The sequence below is a fragment of the Ovis aries genome, chromosome 1, assembly GCF_016772045.2.
Source record: "Ovis aries strain OAR_USU_Benz2616 breed Rambouillet chromosome 1, ARS-UI_Ramb_v3.0, whole genome shotgun sequence".
NCBI classification, from domain to species: domain Eukaryota; kingdom Metazoa; phylum Chordata; class Mammalia; order Artiodactyla; family Bovidae; genus Ovis; species Ovis aries.
The window spans coordinates 87799011-87818248 of NC_056054.1; the positions used below are offsets into that span (position 1 = coordinate 87799011).

General features: G+C 50.5%; 1 protein-coding gene across 1 annotated transcript; it reads right to left on the reverse strand.

The window, feature by feature from the left end:
• Positions 1-17310: 17310 nt before the first annotated feature.
• On the reverse strand, positions 17311-18846 carry KCNA10 (potassium voltage-gated channel subfamily A member 10). The gene has a single exon (XM_004002308.5). It carries the CDS (start codon positions 18844-18846, stop codon positions 17311-17313), a length of 1536 nt encoding a protein of 511 aa, XP_004002357.3.
• Positions 18847-19238: the final 392 nt, after the last annotated feature.

Consider the following 19238-nt stretch of genomic DNA (forward strand, 5'->3'; position numbering starts at 1 on the left):
GCAGGGGCCCTGACCGACAAGAGAAGGCAGTGGCTCCTGCTGAGGCCGGAAGAAGCATCCGGCCTGTCCTTCAGCCGAGACCACACCCAGCACCCTGCAGGGCTGGCCTCTGGGCCTTTGCTCCTGCCATTCGCTCTGCGCCTTGTCCCCTTCTACTTTCTCTGACTTGTGAGCTGCTCTTCATCCCTCAAGATCAGCTTAAATGTCCCCTGAGAAGCCCCCTTAATGCACTCAATGTCTACCTTACCCTTCAAACAGTAGGAGTACCCTGGCCACTCAGTTTGCTGCTGCTGCTGCTAAGTCGCTTCAGTCATGTCCGACTCTGTGCGACCCCATAGACGGCAGCGCACCAGGCTCCCCTGTCCCTGGGATTCTCCAGGCATGAATACTGGAGTGGGTTGCCATTTCCTTCTCCAATGCATGAAAGTGAAAAGTGAAAGTGAAGTCGCTCAGTCGTGTCTGACTCTTAGCGACCCCATGGACTGCAGCCTACCAGGCTCCTCCGCCCGTGGGGCATTGCTCTCAGGCAAGATACTATCTGGAGTGGGTTGCCATTTCCTTCCAATGCATGAAAGTGAAAAGTGAAAGTGAAGTTGCTCAGTCGTGTCCAACTCTCAGCGACCGCATGGACTGCAGCCCACCAGGCTTCTCTGTCCATGGGATTTTCCAGGCAAGAGTACTGGAGTGGGGTGCCATCGCCTTCTCCAAAGAATACTGGAGTGGGTTGCTATTTCCTTCTCCAAATTAGAATTGTCACCAGTCTTGTTTATTAAAAAAACATATATATTTTGAGTACCTACTGGGTATGAAGCTCTGCTCTATGCACCATGTTCTTTTGTGAACACAGCACACAGAGCCTCCACCTTCAAGGATCCCTGTAGGGAATATGGACTGTGGAGACAAGAAGTGTGTAAACTGGGCAGCGTGTTGGATGATTTAAGCTCCACTGGAGAAAGTGGAGTGGGGTGAGATGACTGAGTGCTGTGGGAACAGGTTATGTTATAAAGCAAAGTGGGAAGGGTAGGCTCCCTGTAAAGGTGACATGCAAGAGGCTAGAAGCATACAGATATGAGGGAGGGGCAAGCTTTATAGGTAGAAGGAACAGTGTGTGAGGATTGTCTGCGTGCGTGCTCAGCCGTGTCTGATTGTTTGCAACCCGTCTGGACTGTAGCTTGCCAGGCTCTTCTGTCCATGGAATTCTCCAGGCAATAATATCGGAGTGGGTTGCCATTTCTTACTCCAGGGGATATTTTCAACCCAGGAATTGAACCCACATCTCTTGCATTGGCAGGCAGACTTGACCACGGAGTCACTGGGGAAGCCCATTATAAGGTTAATCAGCTCTTAAAATGTAGAAGTTACTGGTAGATAAATACGGATACATAGTTTTCCTTGATGGATCAGACAGTAAAGAATCTGCCTGCAGTGTGGGAGACCCGGGTTCGATCCCTGGGTTGGGAAGATCCTCTGGAGAAGGTAATGGCAGCCCACTCCAGTGTTCTTGCCTGGAGAATCCCATGGACAGAGGAGCGTTGAGGGCCACAGTCCATGGGGTAGCAAAGAGTTGGACACGACTAAACGACCAACACCTCACTTCACTTTGAGAACAAGAGTCGTATCTCAATCCTTTCGCATCCTTCACAGCACTTAGTGTTTTGTTCTGAAGATGTACGTTGAATGAATAAACAAACTTCATAGCACTTAGAGTAATTGTTCTGAAGATGTATGTTGAACGAATAAACATACTCTTAAGCGTTGTCTCTAAATTTTTTAAATAACGTGAGGGGTGCTCAGCTCTTGTCCTGGAGTGCCCTCTAGTGGCCTAACCTCAAATGCCAGCTTTGCATACCTCCAGTTTCCTCCTTCCCACGGACAGAGGAGTCTGGCGGGCTCCTGTCCATAGGGTCACAAAGAGTCGGACATGACTAAAGCGACTTAGCACACTCACACCCCAGGCCAGCCAAATAATAGAATTCACTCAGCGCCTGCTGTGTGCAGGGCACAGTGCCAGCTTCAGCAGGAGACGCGGACACATAGGAGACATGGCCTCTGCCCTCAAACCCCTCATTCACCGGACTTCTCTCTGGTTAGCTTTTCCCTTTCCAGTCTTTGCTTTCTGGGCCCCTCCGTCCTTGACCTCTCTGGATCATCTGTTATATTAGAATTACATTTTGAGCTAGCGAGGGCCAGGCAAAGATGTGCTAGTGTGTGCCCCAGGGGCTTGAGAGCTGTGTCAGCCCTTCTTAGCTGGCAGGACAGCTCTCCCCCAATCCCCGCAAGGAGTTCGAGCTCCAGGGAGCCTGGTGGGCAGCCAGGACCTGCTTCAGGAGATGCTTTCTGGAGCTGGGCTGGTGCTGGTAAGATGCAGACCAAGGTCAGCTCCCTATCCTGGCTGGTGGAATTGCATCTCTTTTTCTGAGACTGCTCAGGGCCTTTGCCACCTCCTCTGGGTGACAATAAAGCTCCATCAGAGGTGCTGGGCCTTGTCCCTTTAGTCCTTGTCCACCATCTGGCCTGGGCCACGAAACCTGAGAGTTCCTTCCTTTCCCAGGATTCCATCTAGCATTGAAACCAGAATAGCTGTGTCCTTGAAGTTTTATTTTTAGGGTCTGTGGGAGGCATCAAGGAGCTTCCTAGGCAGGGGCAGCCACAAGGCCTGCAGCTTTGAACTGTGGCCTGGGGAGTCTTGTACGCCATCTGCCACCGCCAGCACCACATCTCAGTCACTGTACCCATTCTAGCTCCCTGAGGACACTTCTCATTAAGAAAGTCGTTCATAAGCAGAGAGCGGACTGTGGGAAAACTGGCCATCACGATGCTCAGGCTTGTGTCCCCAGGACTCCTGGAGTCACCCTGGTGGCCAGTCTCATGACACCAGCTCCTGAGACCATGAAGCAGGCAGCCCTCAGCTGTAGGGGTGGGGTGCTGGGGCCAGAGCTCTAGTGACTGTACCTGTGGCCCTGGTGGGTTTGAATAACATGCAAAGAGTAGAGAATTCCCGAGCATGTCCCTGAGTCCACACATTTCCAGGGAGTCCCAGACACAGACCAGTTAGAGAGAGAAGTTGGGATCTGAGAAGATTCAAGAAGGAGAGACATACTGACAGGTTGGCACAGAAGGTGCCCTGTGGATACTCTAGCCATTGGTGGGCTGTGGTTTTGGACTAGACTCAAAGGATTTATTTAAATATCCAAGGGAGAGGAAGGGCTTTCTGCCCCCCACAGCCTGCTCCCTGGCCAAGTTCACTGGGCCCTTGTGCGTATGTCTCCCAGGCCTCTTTCTCACCTTTGACCACTCAGACCTCTGCATCTTCTTCACCTGGAGAAGTGTCCTGATCTGGTAGGGCTGCTGTAACAAACCACAAACTGGGTGCTTTATACAACAGAAGTTTATCTCTCTTGGTTCCGGAGGCTGGAAGTCCAAGATCAAGGTGTTGGCAGGCTGTGTTTTTCCGGGGTCCTCCGTCCTTGACTGGCAGATGAGATGGCCACCTTCTTGCTATGTCCTCTCGTGGCCTTTCCTCTGCACCTACACACCCCTGATGTCACTTCCTCTTCTTATAAGGACACCAGTCACATTGGATTAAGGCCCCACCCTGAGAGATGGATTGTGAAGAAAGCTGAGCGCCGAAGAATTGATGCTTTTGAGCTGTGGTGTTGGAGAAGACTCTTGAGAGTCCCTTGGACTGCAAGGAGATCCAACCAGTCCATTCTGAAGGAGATCAGCCCTGGGTGTTCTTTGGAAGGAATGATGCTAAAGCTGAAACTCCAATACTTTGGCCACCTCATGCGAAGAGTTGACTCATTGGAAAAGACTCTGATGCTGGGAGGGATTGGGGGCAGGAGGAGAAGGGGACAACAGAGGATGAGATGGCTGGATGGCATCACTGACTCGATGGACATGAGTTTGAGTGAACTCTGGGAGATGGTGATGGACAGGGAGGCCTGGTGTGCTGCAATTCATGGGGTCGCAAAGAGTCGGAAACGACTGAGCAACTGAACTGAACTGAACTGAACCGATGAACTCATTTAACCTTAATGACCTCTTTAAAGGCCCTGCCTCCAAGTATAGTCACAATCGGGGTTTGGGCTTCAACATATAGATTCTGGAGGGAAGCAGTTCAGTTCATAACAAGTGGCATCCTGAAGGGGTGTCCTCCCTTCCCCACTGTGTCTGTCAGCCCCATACCACCCAGCTTCTCATCTGTCCTTTCCCATTCAGCTCCTGGGGGTGGGGAGTAGGCGTGGGGGAATCAAAGCTACCTAGCCTGCTTGGAAACACTGTAGCTTGTTCTGGGACTGGTCAGGCCGGAGAGGTCCAAGTACCAGGTGGGCTCCAGTGTGTCTCCCCCAACAGGGGCTGAGGGACCCTGAAGAAGCCCTTGCCCCCTGGAGGTACTGAGCTGGAGAGGTGTAAGAGGGTGAAACAGGAGACTGCTCATGTGTGTTTGGTTGCTTCAGTCGTGTCCAACTCTTTGCAACCCTATGGGCTGCAGCCCCCAGGCTCCTCTGTCCATGAGGCTCTCCAGGCAAGAAGACTGGAGTGGGTTGCCATTTCCTTCTCCAGGGGAATCTTCCTGACCCAGGGATTGAATCCACGTCTCCTTTGTTGCCTTCATTGCAGGCAGATTCTTTACCGCTGAGCCACGGGGGAAGGCTGTGTGGTCTTTCCCAAATAGCTCACAGCCCTGGCGTGAAGTCTGGGACAAATCTGCTGGGAATTTGTCTGGGCCTTGTCAAAGCGAATGCTTTCTTTCACTCTCTCTCTTTCATTAAATATTTATGACATACACCTAGCACTAGGTGAGAAAGCATCAGTGGTGAGGAAAGCATGACCTTCACCTTTTGGAGCTTTGTAGGGATGGCAGGTATCAAGAGCTTACTGTGGCTAGATTTATTGAGGGAGACCGTGTTTTAGAATTTAAATACTCTGTCCCATTGTTCTCTCAATTGGTTGCAGTGTCCTAGAAAATATGGTAATTCTGAAATCAGATTCCATTTGCCAGGATGTTTCTTATGCCAATGAGTGTCCCAGTTTATAGTGTGGGAAGTATGGTGCCAATTCAGCCGTGCTTCAGAGCCCCTAACATGGGCCACGGCTTTGCACGGAGGAAAGGGGAAACAGGCCGGCTCAGCTGCTCTCTCCACGTGCCCTACCTGGACTCACGGCAGCCTGTCCCTCCCTGGGGCATCCTGTGACCAACTTCCTGCAGCTCTGCTATTCCGCAAGGGCCAGCTGGACTTCACCAGGCTCCGGAACACCTACAAAGGTTTTTATAGATTTTTTTCACCCCAGATGAGATGTCATGTTTGTAGTCCTAACAGGGTTCGAGGGAGGATTTGAGAGCTGAAGCCAGAGGGCAGCTGAGAGCTGTGACTTGATGGGGACACCTTCTGGGCAGGGGGAGTGGCTGCAGGCTGGCTTCGTCAGAGGCTCCACAGCAGGCTAGTGAAGAGGCCCTGTCTCTAGGATTTGGCCCTGATGCTTCTGGTAGCTTTGATTATCTCCTTAGGTTTATTGGTAGCCACCCTCTAGCATCTAAGGCCCTGTAGCAGGGGACTTTCATGTCAGGCCTCCTGGTACTGCAGAGGATGTCAGCATAGGGGGGTGGGGCATCCCCTATAAGCCTTGACCTCCATCTCCCAAGAAATAAGACCTGCCCCTCCAGGGTGGGCATGGCTCAGAGACTCATTGGAGAGTAGAGGCTGGTGGACCTCACAGGTAAGTCATCTCTGCTTCAGGGATCTCTGATAATCCCTGCTGACTTCACCTCATGGTCCCCTGAAGGGAGCAGCTCCTTCTAACCCTCTGGCCCGGGCGGGGGGTGCATGGCTTCAGTGCACAGGCTGTAGATGACTCAAAGGGGAGTACACATGAGCAACAAGTGCCTAGAAGTCAGGCTTAAGCTCTACGTGTTGACCCACTCTATCTCCATTTCTTTTAACCGGTTCCAAACAGTATTAGTTATCTGTTGCTGTTGCAACAAATTGGTACACATTCAGTGGCTTGAAACAACACAAACATATTAACTCATCGTTTTGGAGGTTGGGAATCCAAAACCGGTCTCAGTGGGCCACAGCTAAGGTGTCAGGAGGGCTGTATTCTTTCAGGGAGCTCTAGAAGAATCCTCCTCATTGACTTTTCCAGAGACTACAGGCTGTCTGCACACTTTGGCTCATGGTCTCCTCACAGTTTCTTCTGTTGGCACATCTCCTGACTCAGACCTCCCACTTCCTCTAATAAAGACCCTTGTGGGTCCTACATAATCTGTGATCATCCCTCCCACCTCAAGATCCTTAACTTAGTCACATGTGCAGAACCCCTATTGGCATGTTAAAGTAACATATTCAAAGGTTTTAAGAATCACAGTGTGGACAGCTTAGGGGGCCACTATGCTGCCTCGGATGTCATCTTATTGCTTTCTGCCCTGAAGCTCATATCGAGACAGTTTCCTTCTTTGAGGTCTCCAAGAAAGGGAGGGTGTAGTAGAGGTGCACACCCACTCCACCTGTCTAAGACCCTCCTCCTTGGAAGACTGACACCGGAAACCCACTCCCTTCAGAGCACACTTTGCCGTCTTTCTCATGAGGGTGACCTTTCTCCATGGCTGTCGCAGGACCAGTTCATTAGAATACCATCAAGCATCCTCAACATAGCCTCCCTGTCCCCTAAACTGAATGATCTCTTTACATAAACTCAGAGAACCAAGGACTGAAGCCAGGACATCACAGCTGGACACTTGTTCCGCAAAACCCCATGCCCCAGTCCTCTTGAGTGTGGGCTACACTGAATGAATTGCTTGTAGCCAATACCTGGAAGTGACGGAGTATCAGTGTCGAGGCTGGTTGGCCAAGACTGTAGACCTCGCCTCACTTGCCCCACTCATGCCTCTCACCTGCTCACTCAGAGGAAGCAAATTGCCTTTTTGTCTCCTGCCCTATGAAAAGGTTCACCCATCAAAGAACTGAGGGTGACCTTTGGCCAGCAGGAGGGACTGTCTCCCTCAGTCCAGAAGCCCTGGAGAAACCAAGTCTTGCCGACAAGGACGTGAGTGAGCTTGGAAGCAGATCCCTGCCCTCAAGTTGAGCCCCAGGGTGACTGCTGCGTCAGCTGATGCCTGGGGGCAGCCTCACGAGAGACCTGAGCCTGTGGGCCCAGCGAAGTGGTGCCTGGGTTCCTGGCTCACAGACACCATGAAACAACAAATGCATATTTTAATTAATTAATTTATTTGGGTGCACCAGGTCTTGGGTCCTCAGGTGGCTCAGTGGCAAAGAATCTGCCTGCCAGTGCAGGAGATTGAAGAGACACGGCTTCAAGTTTTGGGTCAGGAAGGTCCCCTGGAGGAGGGCATGGCAACCCACTCCAGTGTTCTTGCCTGGGGAATCCCATGGACAGAGGAAACTGGCGGGCTACAGTCCCTGGGGTCGCAAAGAGTCAGGCGACTTAGCAGGCACGCATGCACCCACCGCAGCATTAATTACTACTGTGGTTATTCCTGTCATAGAAGGGAATTCTGAGGACATGGTGAAGTGTCACAGGGGAGTTGGAAGGAGGCGTCTTTGCTTTGGGAAAACGCGGTGCTGTCCTAAGGGTCCCCTAGAGGCAGAAGCCAGAGGCTTGCTCAGGAGTGTTCTAGGCAGTGGGCCACCCTGAGTCAGGTATGCTGCCACCAAGTTGCAACAGGGACCCTGATTAGGTTTTGAACCTTTTTTTTTTTTTTTGAGATCTCATGGAGGTGCTCAGGGAAATTCGAAGTCTACTAATTGTTTAGTGCTAGTTCTATGAAAGGGGCTTTGTAGTTGACATCTCATCCGATTCTCTTGGCATCTCTAAAAGAGATACCCTAATAGCTCCAAATTATGGTTGAAAGGATTGAGTGTCTGGGAGTGTGAGCAACTTGGACTTGTAATAGAAGGGGTGTCAAGGCCCAGCTCCTTGCATATCCTGACTTTTCAGATCCAACATGGCCATATCTGCTTGTGCTTACCAGCGAGCACAGTGCTCCAAGCCTACTTAACTTAAAAAAGCACCCATCTGTCATTAAAACAGTTGAACTTGAGCATTTCATTTACCGATGATGTTTTTGAGAAAATTAAAACAAACCTCAAGATATCGGAGCACCTCTTTCCTTTATAAGGAACTATTCTTAGCCTTAGCTTTCCCCTCTTTTTTGCCCCTTTATCCAGTTTTAAAGAGAAGATTGCAGCTCTCTGCTCTTTCCGCTCACTTATTTAAGCTTTTGTTAAAAAAACCTCTTCCGTTATCAATCTTCTAGACTTCAGGCCCCAGCCACAAGCCTTCCCTTCCTCTCTGTGCCCCTCTGCGCCCCTCTGCCACCCGAAAGAACAGAGAGAGACACACAGACCTGGCCTCTTTCAGCACCCCCTGCAGCGAGGTCCCCACTATCCCTAAGACGAGGCCAGATGAGCCTCTCTTGGGAAATACAAAACCCTGTTTTCCCCTCTCTCTGCTCAAAGGGAAACATCTTGGTATTTGATCCTTCAGAACCCAGAAGGGAGCATGACTCTCGCTTTGCTCTCCTGGCAGGAGACTTCTCCCGGACTAGAATTTCTGTCAACGCTGGCAGAATTGTCCTCCTGGACTTCAGATTCATTCCCGCGTCAACGTGGGGCTTCCAATGGGGCAGAGTGCCTGGCGGGAGACTGAGCTGTGTCCACAGTCTCCCCTCTGTGGGCTCTGTCCCAGGATGGGTTAGGGGGTTGGGTCTACATGGGGCTGGGGCCCCTCCAGTCTGAAGGAGCCAGGGAATCAGGGAGTGGAGTTGGCTATTTACTCACAGGAGAGCTCAGAAAGTTGATGGTTTATCAGGAGGCACAGGCCTCAGACCCATCCTCTGGGGAGGTGGGGCTTGGCTTTCTGGCTCTCCTGTGAAGGCCATTTCTGCTCCCCAAGGGCAGGGACCCCTCTCAGTCTCTGTAACCCCAGAACCTTTTTTGGTGTCTGGCTCAAAGAGGGGACAGAGTGAGCAAGCCATCTATGTGCCTAAGCAAGTTAATTGGGCACATGGTGGGTGTTCTTTATCTTCTGCTTTGTTATGTTTAATTGCTATGTCTGACTCTTTGAGACCCCATGGACCACAGCACACCAGGCTTCCCTGTCCTTTACCATCTCCTGGAGTTTGCTCAAATTCATATCCATTGAGTCAGTGATGCCATCCAGCCATCCCATCCTCTGTCGTCCCCTTCTCCTGCCCTCAATCTTTCCCAGCATCGGGATCTTTTCCAATGAGTCAGCTCTTTGCATCAGGTGGCCAGATTATCGGTGCTTCAGCTTGAGCGTCTGTCCTTCCAGTGAAAATTCAGGGTTGATTTCCTTTAGGATTGACTGGTTTGATCTCGCTGTCCTTGCTTCTCCTCCTTGGACTCTCAGAAAACAGAGAATTCAGAGCCTGCACAGAAAATTCTGTGTCAAGAAGTTACTTCAACCCAAAGTCTCCAGATAAATGGGTCACGATTATTATCATTTGGGGGAGTGTGGGGGGAATTGGGGACCTCTGGGTGTGTCCTCCTGTGGTCTTCGCTCTGCCTTGGATTGCCCCTCTCTCTTCCTCCTTTCCTCCCTTGATTCATTGAGCAACTGTTGTGTACCAACATTAAAAAGGCACAGCCACCGCCCTTGAACTCTTTACTACCTGCAGGGGAGTTTTGATCCTAGATTTCATCCATCTCCTCCTACTTGGTAGCATGTTTTACCCTTCGGTAAGGAATTTCATATGTTATTCAATTCTCACAATAACCTTGGTAGTTTTGTATTATTCTGCCATGTTTATTTTTCCTGTTATATTTATATTTATTCTTCCCTTTAACAAGAGAACTATACAGTCAGGTTGGAAGGAGGGGGCACAGCCCTGGCCCCTCCAGCTCAGAAGAGCAGGAGATCCCCCCAAAGTCCCTAATGAGGACGGCTGTCATCCCTCTGCCTGCCTCCTGACTGACACCTCGGCACCAGAGTGAAACAGCATTCATTAGCCGGTGACATTTTGCAGGCAGCTTCTTACCTCCGCCTCCCCTGAGAAGCAATAACAAAAGCGTGTCTGATCTTCCTTTTCCCCCATCACTCGGCTCCCTGCCTCCCCCGTTCCTTTTCATCCCTGCGTTTGAGGGCAAGAGCTCTCCTGTCTCTAGACTCAGTGCTCTCTGGGGAGACAGGGCAGCTTTCTTCCTCTCACTTCAAAGGGCCTGTGGAGTGCTGCATTCCACGAGGTGAATGCATTTTATTTTTTAGGGGGCTGGAATCAGCTTCTGGGTAGAATCATCTTGGCAGGGATCTCTTTCCTTTCCAACCCAGGACCTGCAAGGGAACAAGGGGTGAAGGGTGGGGCTGGGAGAGGGTTGGTGGGTGCCTTGGCACCTGTGGGGGGTGCACTCTCTTCCCCTCGCCCCCTGCAGCTGCTGGGGAGGCGGGTCTGCAGGACTCCAGGAGAGGAGGGCCTGCAGAAGTAGGCGGGGTGGGGGGCCTGGGCATTAGGGGAAGCAGTCCAAATGGACATGGGAGGTGGGACATCCAGGATCCTTGAGCAGGGCAGATTTGTGAAGGCTCACTTATTCCAGTGGGAAGCTTGTGAAGGGGTCCGAGACAGGGAGACCTTCAGAGTGGGGCTGTCAGAGAGAGAAGGGGGTCCCAGCTCTCCTTGCGGTCCTCTCTTCTGTCCACCAGGCTGAGCAGTCCCATGGGAAGGGCAGAATGATCTCCCCAAGGGTGACTGGAGCATGCGCTAGGCCAGGCCTCCCCTGGCCCCTTTCTAACTGCAGCCAGGCCCCAGAGCCCACCCCTATAACGCCTTCAAGAGTCACTTATCATCACACTCCTCATTAAGAAATATTTTCAGCCTGTAGGTCTAGGATCTGGGGGAGATTGGGAGTAGGGGGAGAATAAGATCTCCCCAGGCCTACAGAGTGGCTTGGTTTGGAATCCTTAGGGTAGTTGGGAGGGGGAGCTTGAAGGGACAATTTATTAATTCAAGAAGCAGTGATTGAACAATTGCTCTCGGCTTGTAATAGATCCTGGGAATACAGCAGTAGACTAGACAGACAAAAATCTACCCTAGTATTCTTGCCTGGGATATCTCAAGGACAGAGGAGCCTGGCAGCTGTAGCCCATGAAGTTGCAGAGACGGACACCACTGAGTAACTAAACAGTCAGAGATAGATGAAAACGCCTTTCTTTTGGATCTAACATGTGAGGATTTTAAGTAATTAGATACAAAAGTGATTAAGAGTGTGTGTGTTAGTCACTCATTCATGTCTGACTCTTTGCGACCCTTTGGACTGTAGCCCACCAGGCTCTTCTGTCCATAGGATTTCCCAGGCAAGAGTACTGGAGTGGGTTGTCATTCCCTTCTCCAGGGGATCTGCCCCATCCAGGAGCTGAACTTGGGTCTCCCTCATTGCAGGCAGATTCTTTACCATCTGAGCCACTGTGAAGCCCTAAAGGTGATTATATGTATTTATACATTTTTGGTTAGATGGTGATAAGACTGGGTCCTGGGACTGCTATGCTCCCTCTCCATGGAGAATGCTTGCCTGTCCAGACAAAGGAGATGGGCAGAAGTAATGAGAGCTCTGAAGGTGGTGTGTGAGTCCCCAGGCCCAGTGGGCTTACCATCAGCTTTCCTGCATTTCTCAGTCATGTGAGCCAATAAAGTCTTCTCTTTTGGTTCCATTTGAGTTGGGTTTCTGCCACCTGCAACTAAAGCGTCTGGCCTGAGGCATTTTTGCGCCAGCTCATGCCGCATGAGGAAGTGCTGAGCAAGTCACAGGGAAGGGACCGTGTGTAGAGCAGAGGGAGGGCTGGGAAGGGCCATCAGGAGACAAGCTTCTGGCCAAGCTGGGGAAGCAGGACACATAGCCTGTGCTTGAGCGTCTGGGGTGGCAGCGACTCCAGACCACACTGCGGTTGCAGGTCTGTGCCAGGAGGTTGTCCTGGGAATTTGCAGAGCCTGCCTTCTCAGACGAGTGGCTGAGCTCCCCTGAGTGGCCTCTGCACAGGTGTGGGCCTAGAGGGGCTGGTGTGGTGGGAGTGGAGGCTCCAAACTCAGCTTCTCCAACGTCCCAGACCATAGGGAGTGTTGTGGCCCGTGTGGTGCAAGAAGGTGGTAGGACAGGACCACTGGAGTACCTTCTGTGTCTGATCAGCCTGATTTTGGGGTGCCTATGATGATTCCCTCCAGTATAGCAGAAGGAGAAGTTACTTAACTTTCTGAAGTTTCAGTTTCCTTATCTGCAAATCGGAAATAATACTTATCTTATAGCGATTGCTTTGGAGGAAATGAAACACGTGTGTAGAACATCCAGAAGAGGACAGGTGTTTATTAAGCATAATATTATCCTTACTCCTACTAGTTTCCCTGCTTTGTATCCATTCATTCTACCTTAATACTGTCTTTGAAATTAATTTTTATCTTTGAGACCAAGTCATGATCTGACTTGGGTTGTAAAGCTAGTTCTATACTCAGTTTGTCCCATCACTTCATGGGAAATAGATGGGGAAACAGTGGAAACAGTGTCAGACTTTATTTTGAGGGGCTCCAAAATCACTGCAGATAGTAATTGCAGCCATGAAATTAAAAGCCACTTACTCCTTGGAAGGAAAGTTATGACCAACCTAGATAGCATACTGAAAAGCAGAGACATTACTTTGTCAACAAAGGTCAATCTAGGCAACGCTATGGTTTTCCACTGGTCATGTATGGATGTGAGATTTGGACTGTGAAGAAACCTGCGCTCCGAAGAACTGATGCTTTTGTGGTGTTGGAGAAGACTCTTGAGAGTCTCTTGGACTGCAAGGAGATCCAACCAGTCCGTCCTAAAGGAGACGTCCTGAGTGTTCATTGGAAGGACTGATGCTGAAGCTGAAACTCCAGTACTTTGGCCACCTCATGCAAAGAGTTGACTTATTGGAAAAGACTCTGATGCTGGGAGGGATTGGGGACAGGAAGAGAAGGGGACGACAGAGGATCAGATGGCTGGATGGCATCACCGACTTGATGGACATGAGTTTGAGCGAACTCTGGGAGTTGGTGATGGACAGGGAGGCCTGGCGTGCTGTGATTCATGGGGTTGCAAAGAGTCGGACACGGCTGAGTGACTGAACTGAACTGATACTCACTTGGACAGTGTTAACTGGTCTAAAATGACAGCTTTTAAAGAGTAACAATTTCTTCCATTTGTGTAGTGCTTTACAGCCGTAAGCTACTTTTAATAACATTCCGTCACTGATTCTTCCCAATAGCCCGGTGAGGCAGGTACAACTCTGCACAATTTTTCTTTTTCTTTTTTTTTTTTTTAGATTTGGAAGTAAGCTCAAAGAGTTTGAGTACAAGTACAAGAATGAGAGAAGTAAGAAGTCACAAAAGGACCTGTCTAAAGCAGAAGGCAGGTCCCAAGCAGCCCCTTTGGCAACCTGTGGAGGTCCTGAGGAACCTGGTTGGCCAGTTTGGGTAAAAGAAGGCAGCTGGGAGGTCTCTAAAACTATTCCCTGCTGTGTGTCTGTCTGTGTGTGTGTGTTGGGGTTGGGGGATGGCCGCATTTACTGCAAGGTAGGTATTTTTTAAATCTCTATTTTTCACATAAGGAAACTGAGGCTCACTGAGGTCAAAGTGATATAATTAATAAGAACTCAGCCAAGTCCTTTGATTTCAAATCTAGAAAGCTTTCTAGTCAAAAAATCCTTAAGTTTTTGAAACTCTTTCTGGTTTATAAAGCATTTTTAAAAGAGAATGATGAATAGATGCAAATGTTTGTCCTGACTTGCACAGTCTTTGCGAAGACAGCCAGCATGACATGGTAAAAAAGAAAACACAAGATTTGGAAGCCTTCTGCAAATTATAGCATCCTGTGAACATGTTTTTGTTGTTTCTCTTATTATGCATATTTTTACTGTGAAAATTTAAAGGGACACTTTTCGTTCTTTCTGTATCCTTATTCAGTGGCTATAAATTGTCTGCCACACAGTAGGAGCTCAGTCAATATTAATTGGCTGAATGAAGCCTCAGGGCTCTGTTCTGCCCTCCTTAAAGCAGGCTTCTCTGAGCCCAGCTGCTGACCAGTCTTTCCCTCCTTGAGAAGAGTGGGAATGTCTTTCCCTTCTGTGTTTGGCTCTTGACCCTCTGGGCAGCCCTGTCCTGTCTGCCCTGCCTCTCTCCATTCTGTTTGCCATAAGCCATCTTGGGTGCTCCACTGTGGACCACAGATCCCACTGCCAACAGGAGGCTGGGCAGATGGATGATGAATGGAACTCCCATAGTCCAGCTCCCTGGGTTGTTGGAGAAGAAATAGATGACTCAGTGCAGGCACCCAGAGCCCATGACACCAGGCCTACTGGCAGCAGTGGCATGGCGGAGGAGGGTGGGGGCGGGGTCTTGGAGGGCTTGCTTCTGCAGCCCCACTCCCTTACTCCAGCCTGAAGGCCTAGACCTGCTTCCCGGGCATCAGAATCCTATGACCAGTCCTCTTAACTCCTGGGGATAAACGGATTGACTGGAGAGGAAGAGTGGCTCCCTCTGCCCTGCTAGACGGGACTCTTCCTACCGGATCCCAGGAAGAGAATGGCTGCAGCTCCAGGGCTCTATCTTGGCTTCTGGGGACACGGGTCCAGTCTGCTCTGGAGTCTAAGTATCTTACCTTGTTTGCATTATGTGAAGCTGTAATGCAGCCCGTGGCTCAGCCTCTGAATATGAAATTAGAGAGAGTGAGAAAGTAGGGGTCTTAGGTGAAGAGCCTACTTGCTCCCAGGAATGTGCCCAGTCTGTATCATGACACAATCCCACTTCCTCGCTCCAGCAGAGGCAGTTCTCTGGGTTAGGATGCTCTGGGTAGGCAGCCGGGTGGGATACATTTTAACATCAAAGAGACCTAGATTCACATCCCTCTCTACTGCTTCCTGGCTGTGTGCCCTTGAACCTCTCTGAACCAGTTTCCTCATATGGCAAAATGAGGGTAATAATATCTACTTGGAAGGCTGATGTGAGAGGGCAAAGGGTTTCTCTGTGGGGAGAGGTTTTAGTATAAAGGATTATGATGACGTGGCTCCCAGAAGGCAGAATGTGGGCGTGTGGGCTCTTTTGTCGAATATGCTTTAGATTCTGGGCAAATAGTTTTTGCAAGGGCCCTGGTGTATGTAAAAATTTGCATCACCCTAAATCAGAGTGCCAATCACCATCCTGGCATCTGAGCTTGTATGAGCCTGTGAAAGAAATGCCACCCCAGACAGTGGGAGCAATCTGTTCACCAGACCACCATCCTGGCACTGGAGCCTGGCATAAAGCTTCAGGGTAATCCCATAGGTGTGAGTCCAGGACATCTGGTCAACCCTATGCTTGGAAGTTGAAGGGTGTGAAGAGAATTGGAGAATGAGCTCAAGAAGAAAATTGAAAGGGAACTTAGGAAATTGTGAGGAAGGTATACTAAAGTTCAGAACCCTGAGGCTCAGGTCTGGGACAGGAGACCTGCTGGCCCAGCTCCAAGGGCTGTAAAGCCAAGGCCAGATCTTTCTATGACTCAGTGCCAAGTTACATATTGGAGTTAACATGCAAGAAGGAGATTGAGACTTTTAGAGCAGGATGGAGACTTGAGGTGACTAAGCCCAGCTTCTTAGGGCCTAGACTAAGGACATAGGAGAGGAGAGGATCAGCGTTCCCCCACACCAGTTCATTTTTTAGTCTACCTGGAAGTGGAAGTTGTATGGTGGTACCTGGGGCTACAGTGCTGTGTCTACCAGGGTTGTGCGGACCTGGGCATGTTCCAAGGTTGAATACTGTGGGTGTATGGTTTGGGTTGCATAAAGTGGAACTGTGCAGTGACCTGCAGCCCAGGGGCATTATTCTGATGTTGACTCTCCTTTGATGTGTGACCAGACATTGGTTATTGGGTCTGAGGAAGGCGCGGGCCTCCTAACTTGAAGGGTGAGGAGGAGAGACAGAGTAGAGACTTCCTTCCTTGCTTTTAGGGGAATCCCAACTCCATTCCCTCATCCTGGGATCATGATGGGCTGAGCAAGATCCTCTCTCACGAAGGCAGTTCCTCAGTTCCTATGACAACCGCCCTCCTTGGGGATAGGGACTGGCCTCTGCACACAGGTCTAAGGGTCCTGCTGTTCCCACCCCAGCTGCCCCACAGGCTACTGGTCAATTCCTGATGACTCAGGGAGCTGAACCCCGAGGTAGGTGGACCTGTATATTTTCCTGGAGCAGTTCTCTGAGGCCCTGGTATATGTACTCCCCACACTCAGGATCCCCAGTGTTTGCACAAATTCATGGAGATGGGCCAAGAGAATGTTTCTGCTTGTCCACCGCTCAAGGGAGGGACTGAGGAGCAAGGAGGCCAGGCAGGCATTGCCTCCCAGGCTGCACGGAAATGGGGGGACCCCCCCCAGGAAGAGTGTGCTTGTCTGGAGATGTGCTGCCTGGATCCTCTGAAAGACAGACCCCTCGAGTTCCTCTCCCCCTTGTCCTCAGTTCTATCACATTCTCCTCATGTGGAAAGAGCACCTGGCTAGCAGGTAGGAGATATGGGTTCCAGCACTGACTGTTTACCATTCTGAGAGAGCTTAGGCAAGTCGCCATCTCCTGGTTTGTTCATCTACAACATAGAAATAGTAGTCAAGACTAGCAGATGGGAGATTTAGGTTCCAGCACTGACTGTTCATGGTTATGGGTGACCTTAGGCAAGTCGCCATCTCCTGGTTTGTTCTACAATGTGGAAATAATAGTCACGTCTGTTCTACTGGTTATTTCTAGATGCAGTGAGATAATGTAGGTGGAAGGGCTTTGGAAAATGTAAGCAATGCTACACAAGTGTATGGTACTATTATTAAAACAACTCTGAGCTCTTACTCATTGCTCCCAGCCATTATTGGCCTTTCAAGGTGCTTCCTCTTAGGAAGACCACAGCTAGCGCTTCTTCATCTTTAATGTGACCGTGAATCACCTGGGATCTTGTTAAAGTGTAGATTCTGCTTCAGCAGGTCTGAGGTGGGCTTGGAGTCTGCATTTCCTTGCTTCCGCGTGATGACGATATTGCTGGTCTTGGGCACCACAGGTGAGGCGCAAGGACCTGAACTCGCCCTCACAGGAAAGGAGCATAGAATCTTTCTACAGTCAGTTGAAAAAGAAACAGCCTGAGAAAATACAGCAGAAGTATCAGTTTATTAAAATAGTTTCCAATCAAAGATGGTCTGTGGTCACAAATGATATATTTTGGTCTCTGGAAAGACAGAGAGCAAGAGGTGGGAGGAGGAGAGAGAGACAGAGAGACCTGGGAGACGCGGGGCCGAGAAGCCTTGGAGATATCACTTCCTGGACTTCTCTGCAGAGCAGCCACCGTTGGTCTTGCTAAGAGAGTCTGTGCTGCCCATTCTTGAGCCCACGCTGTTGAGGATTTTCTCAATTTCTCCTGGGATGCTCTGCTTTTCCTCGTTCTCAGTCTCCCGATGGTAGAAGTAGTTAAAGTTGGAGACAATAACAGGCACAGGGAGGGCAATGGTGAGGACCCCTGCGATGGCACACAGAGTACCCACGATTTTCCCCCCTGGGGTGGTCGGGCACATGTCCCCATAGCCCACAGTTGTCATGGTGACCACCGCCCACCAGAAGCCATCAGGAATGCTGGAGAAATGGGACTCTGGCTCATCCACCTCGGCAAAGTAGACGGCGCTGGAGAAGAGGATGACGCCGATGAAGAGGAAGAAGATGAGGAGCCCCAGCTCCCGCATGGAAGCCTTCAGCGTCTGCCCCAGGATCTGCAGCCCCTTGGAGTGGCGGGAGAGCTTGAAGATGCGGAAGACCCTCACCAGGCGGATGATCCTCAGGATGGCCAGGGACATGTTCTGCTGGGCACTTGGCTCTGTCTCCTGGACCAGCTCCGTGATGAGGGTTGCGAAGTAGGGGATGATGGAGATGATGTCGATGACGTTCATGATGCTCCTGAAGAAGTCAGCCTTGCTGGGGCAGACCGTGAACCGGAGCACCAGCTCGAAGGTGAACCACGCGATGCAGGTGGACTCCACCATGAAGAAAGGGTCAGTGAACAAAGTGTGGGAGAGGACTGTTTTGCTCATGTTGAGGCTGGGGTCTCTCACCACCTTCAGCTCCCTCTCCTCTCGGAACTCAGGAAGGGTCTCCAGGCAGAAGATGGTGATGGAGATGATCACGACCAGGACGGAGACTACGGCCACACCACGGGCAGCACTGGAGCTCTCGGGGTACTCGAAGAGGAGCCAGAACTGCCGGTGGACGTCACTGGTGGGGAGCAGTGTCTCAGGATCTTTGATGAAGCCTTCGTCCTCTCGGAACTGGTCCATGGCCTCGCTGCCCAGCTCGTAGAAGGAGATCTCGTCTGCAAAGACGTCGATAGGGACGTTGGCCGGGCGCCGAATCTTCCCACCAGATTGGTAATAGTACAGGATCCCATCAAAGCTAGGCCGGTTCCTGTCAAAGAAGTACTCATTTCTCATGGAGTCAAAGAACTGCATCCTTTTCTCCCGATCTCCCAGGAGGGTCTCTGGGAACTGACTGAGGGTTCTGAGCTGGGTCTCGAACCTCAGGCCAGCAATGTTGATGATCACCCGCTGGTTTCCTTCATTTAAGACCACCGTCTCAGGCCCTGGGGAATCAAAGCAGTCTCCTGGGAGCTTGGAGAAGACCGTCTCATGGCTGGTGCTGTCGTTGATGAGGGTCTTCCAGTTGGAGAAGGGGCTCCTCCCAGGCCGGCCTTTTGGGGTGGTTGGGTCAAAGACTGTGGCATAGCCTGGCTCTTCCTGGATTTCATCTGAGTTATCAAAGTTGACCAGAGCAACCTCCATTTCTTTCCAGCCACACACATCCATCCTAGGGTGTCAGGGAAACAGCATGAAGACCCTCAGTCTTCCCTGGCTGCTGTGAGATGTGGAGAGGAAGAAGGGCATCATGCAAGAGCTAGTATAGGATTCAGCTGGTTCTTGATCCAGCTTGCAGTGAGGTTTACCAATAGGTTAGAAAATGGTTTATTTTTTAGCTCAGGATGGAACCTTGTGATTATTTTGGCAACATTTTTCTTGAAACCAGTTTGCATCCTTGGAGTCTGCAAACTAATAATGAGAGAAGAAATTGGAAAGACAGAGCTGGACTGAGAGGGGAAAACTTCTCCACCCAGAGTCTCCATACGCATAACAGCAACTTTGGAAGCCAACAAAAGTGAAAGTGTTAGTTGCTCAGTCTTGTCTGACTCTGAAACTCCATG

What these genes read in the sequence shown, in the direction of transcription:
- KCNA10 (XM_004002308.5), bottom strand. Translation starts at nt 18,846, where the DNA reads ATGGATGTGTGTGGCTGGAAAGAAATGGAGGTTGCTCTGGTCAACTTT.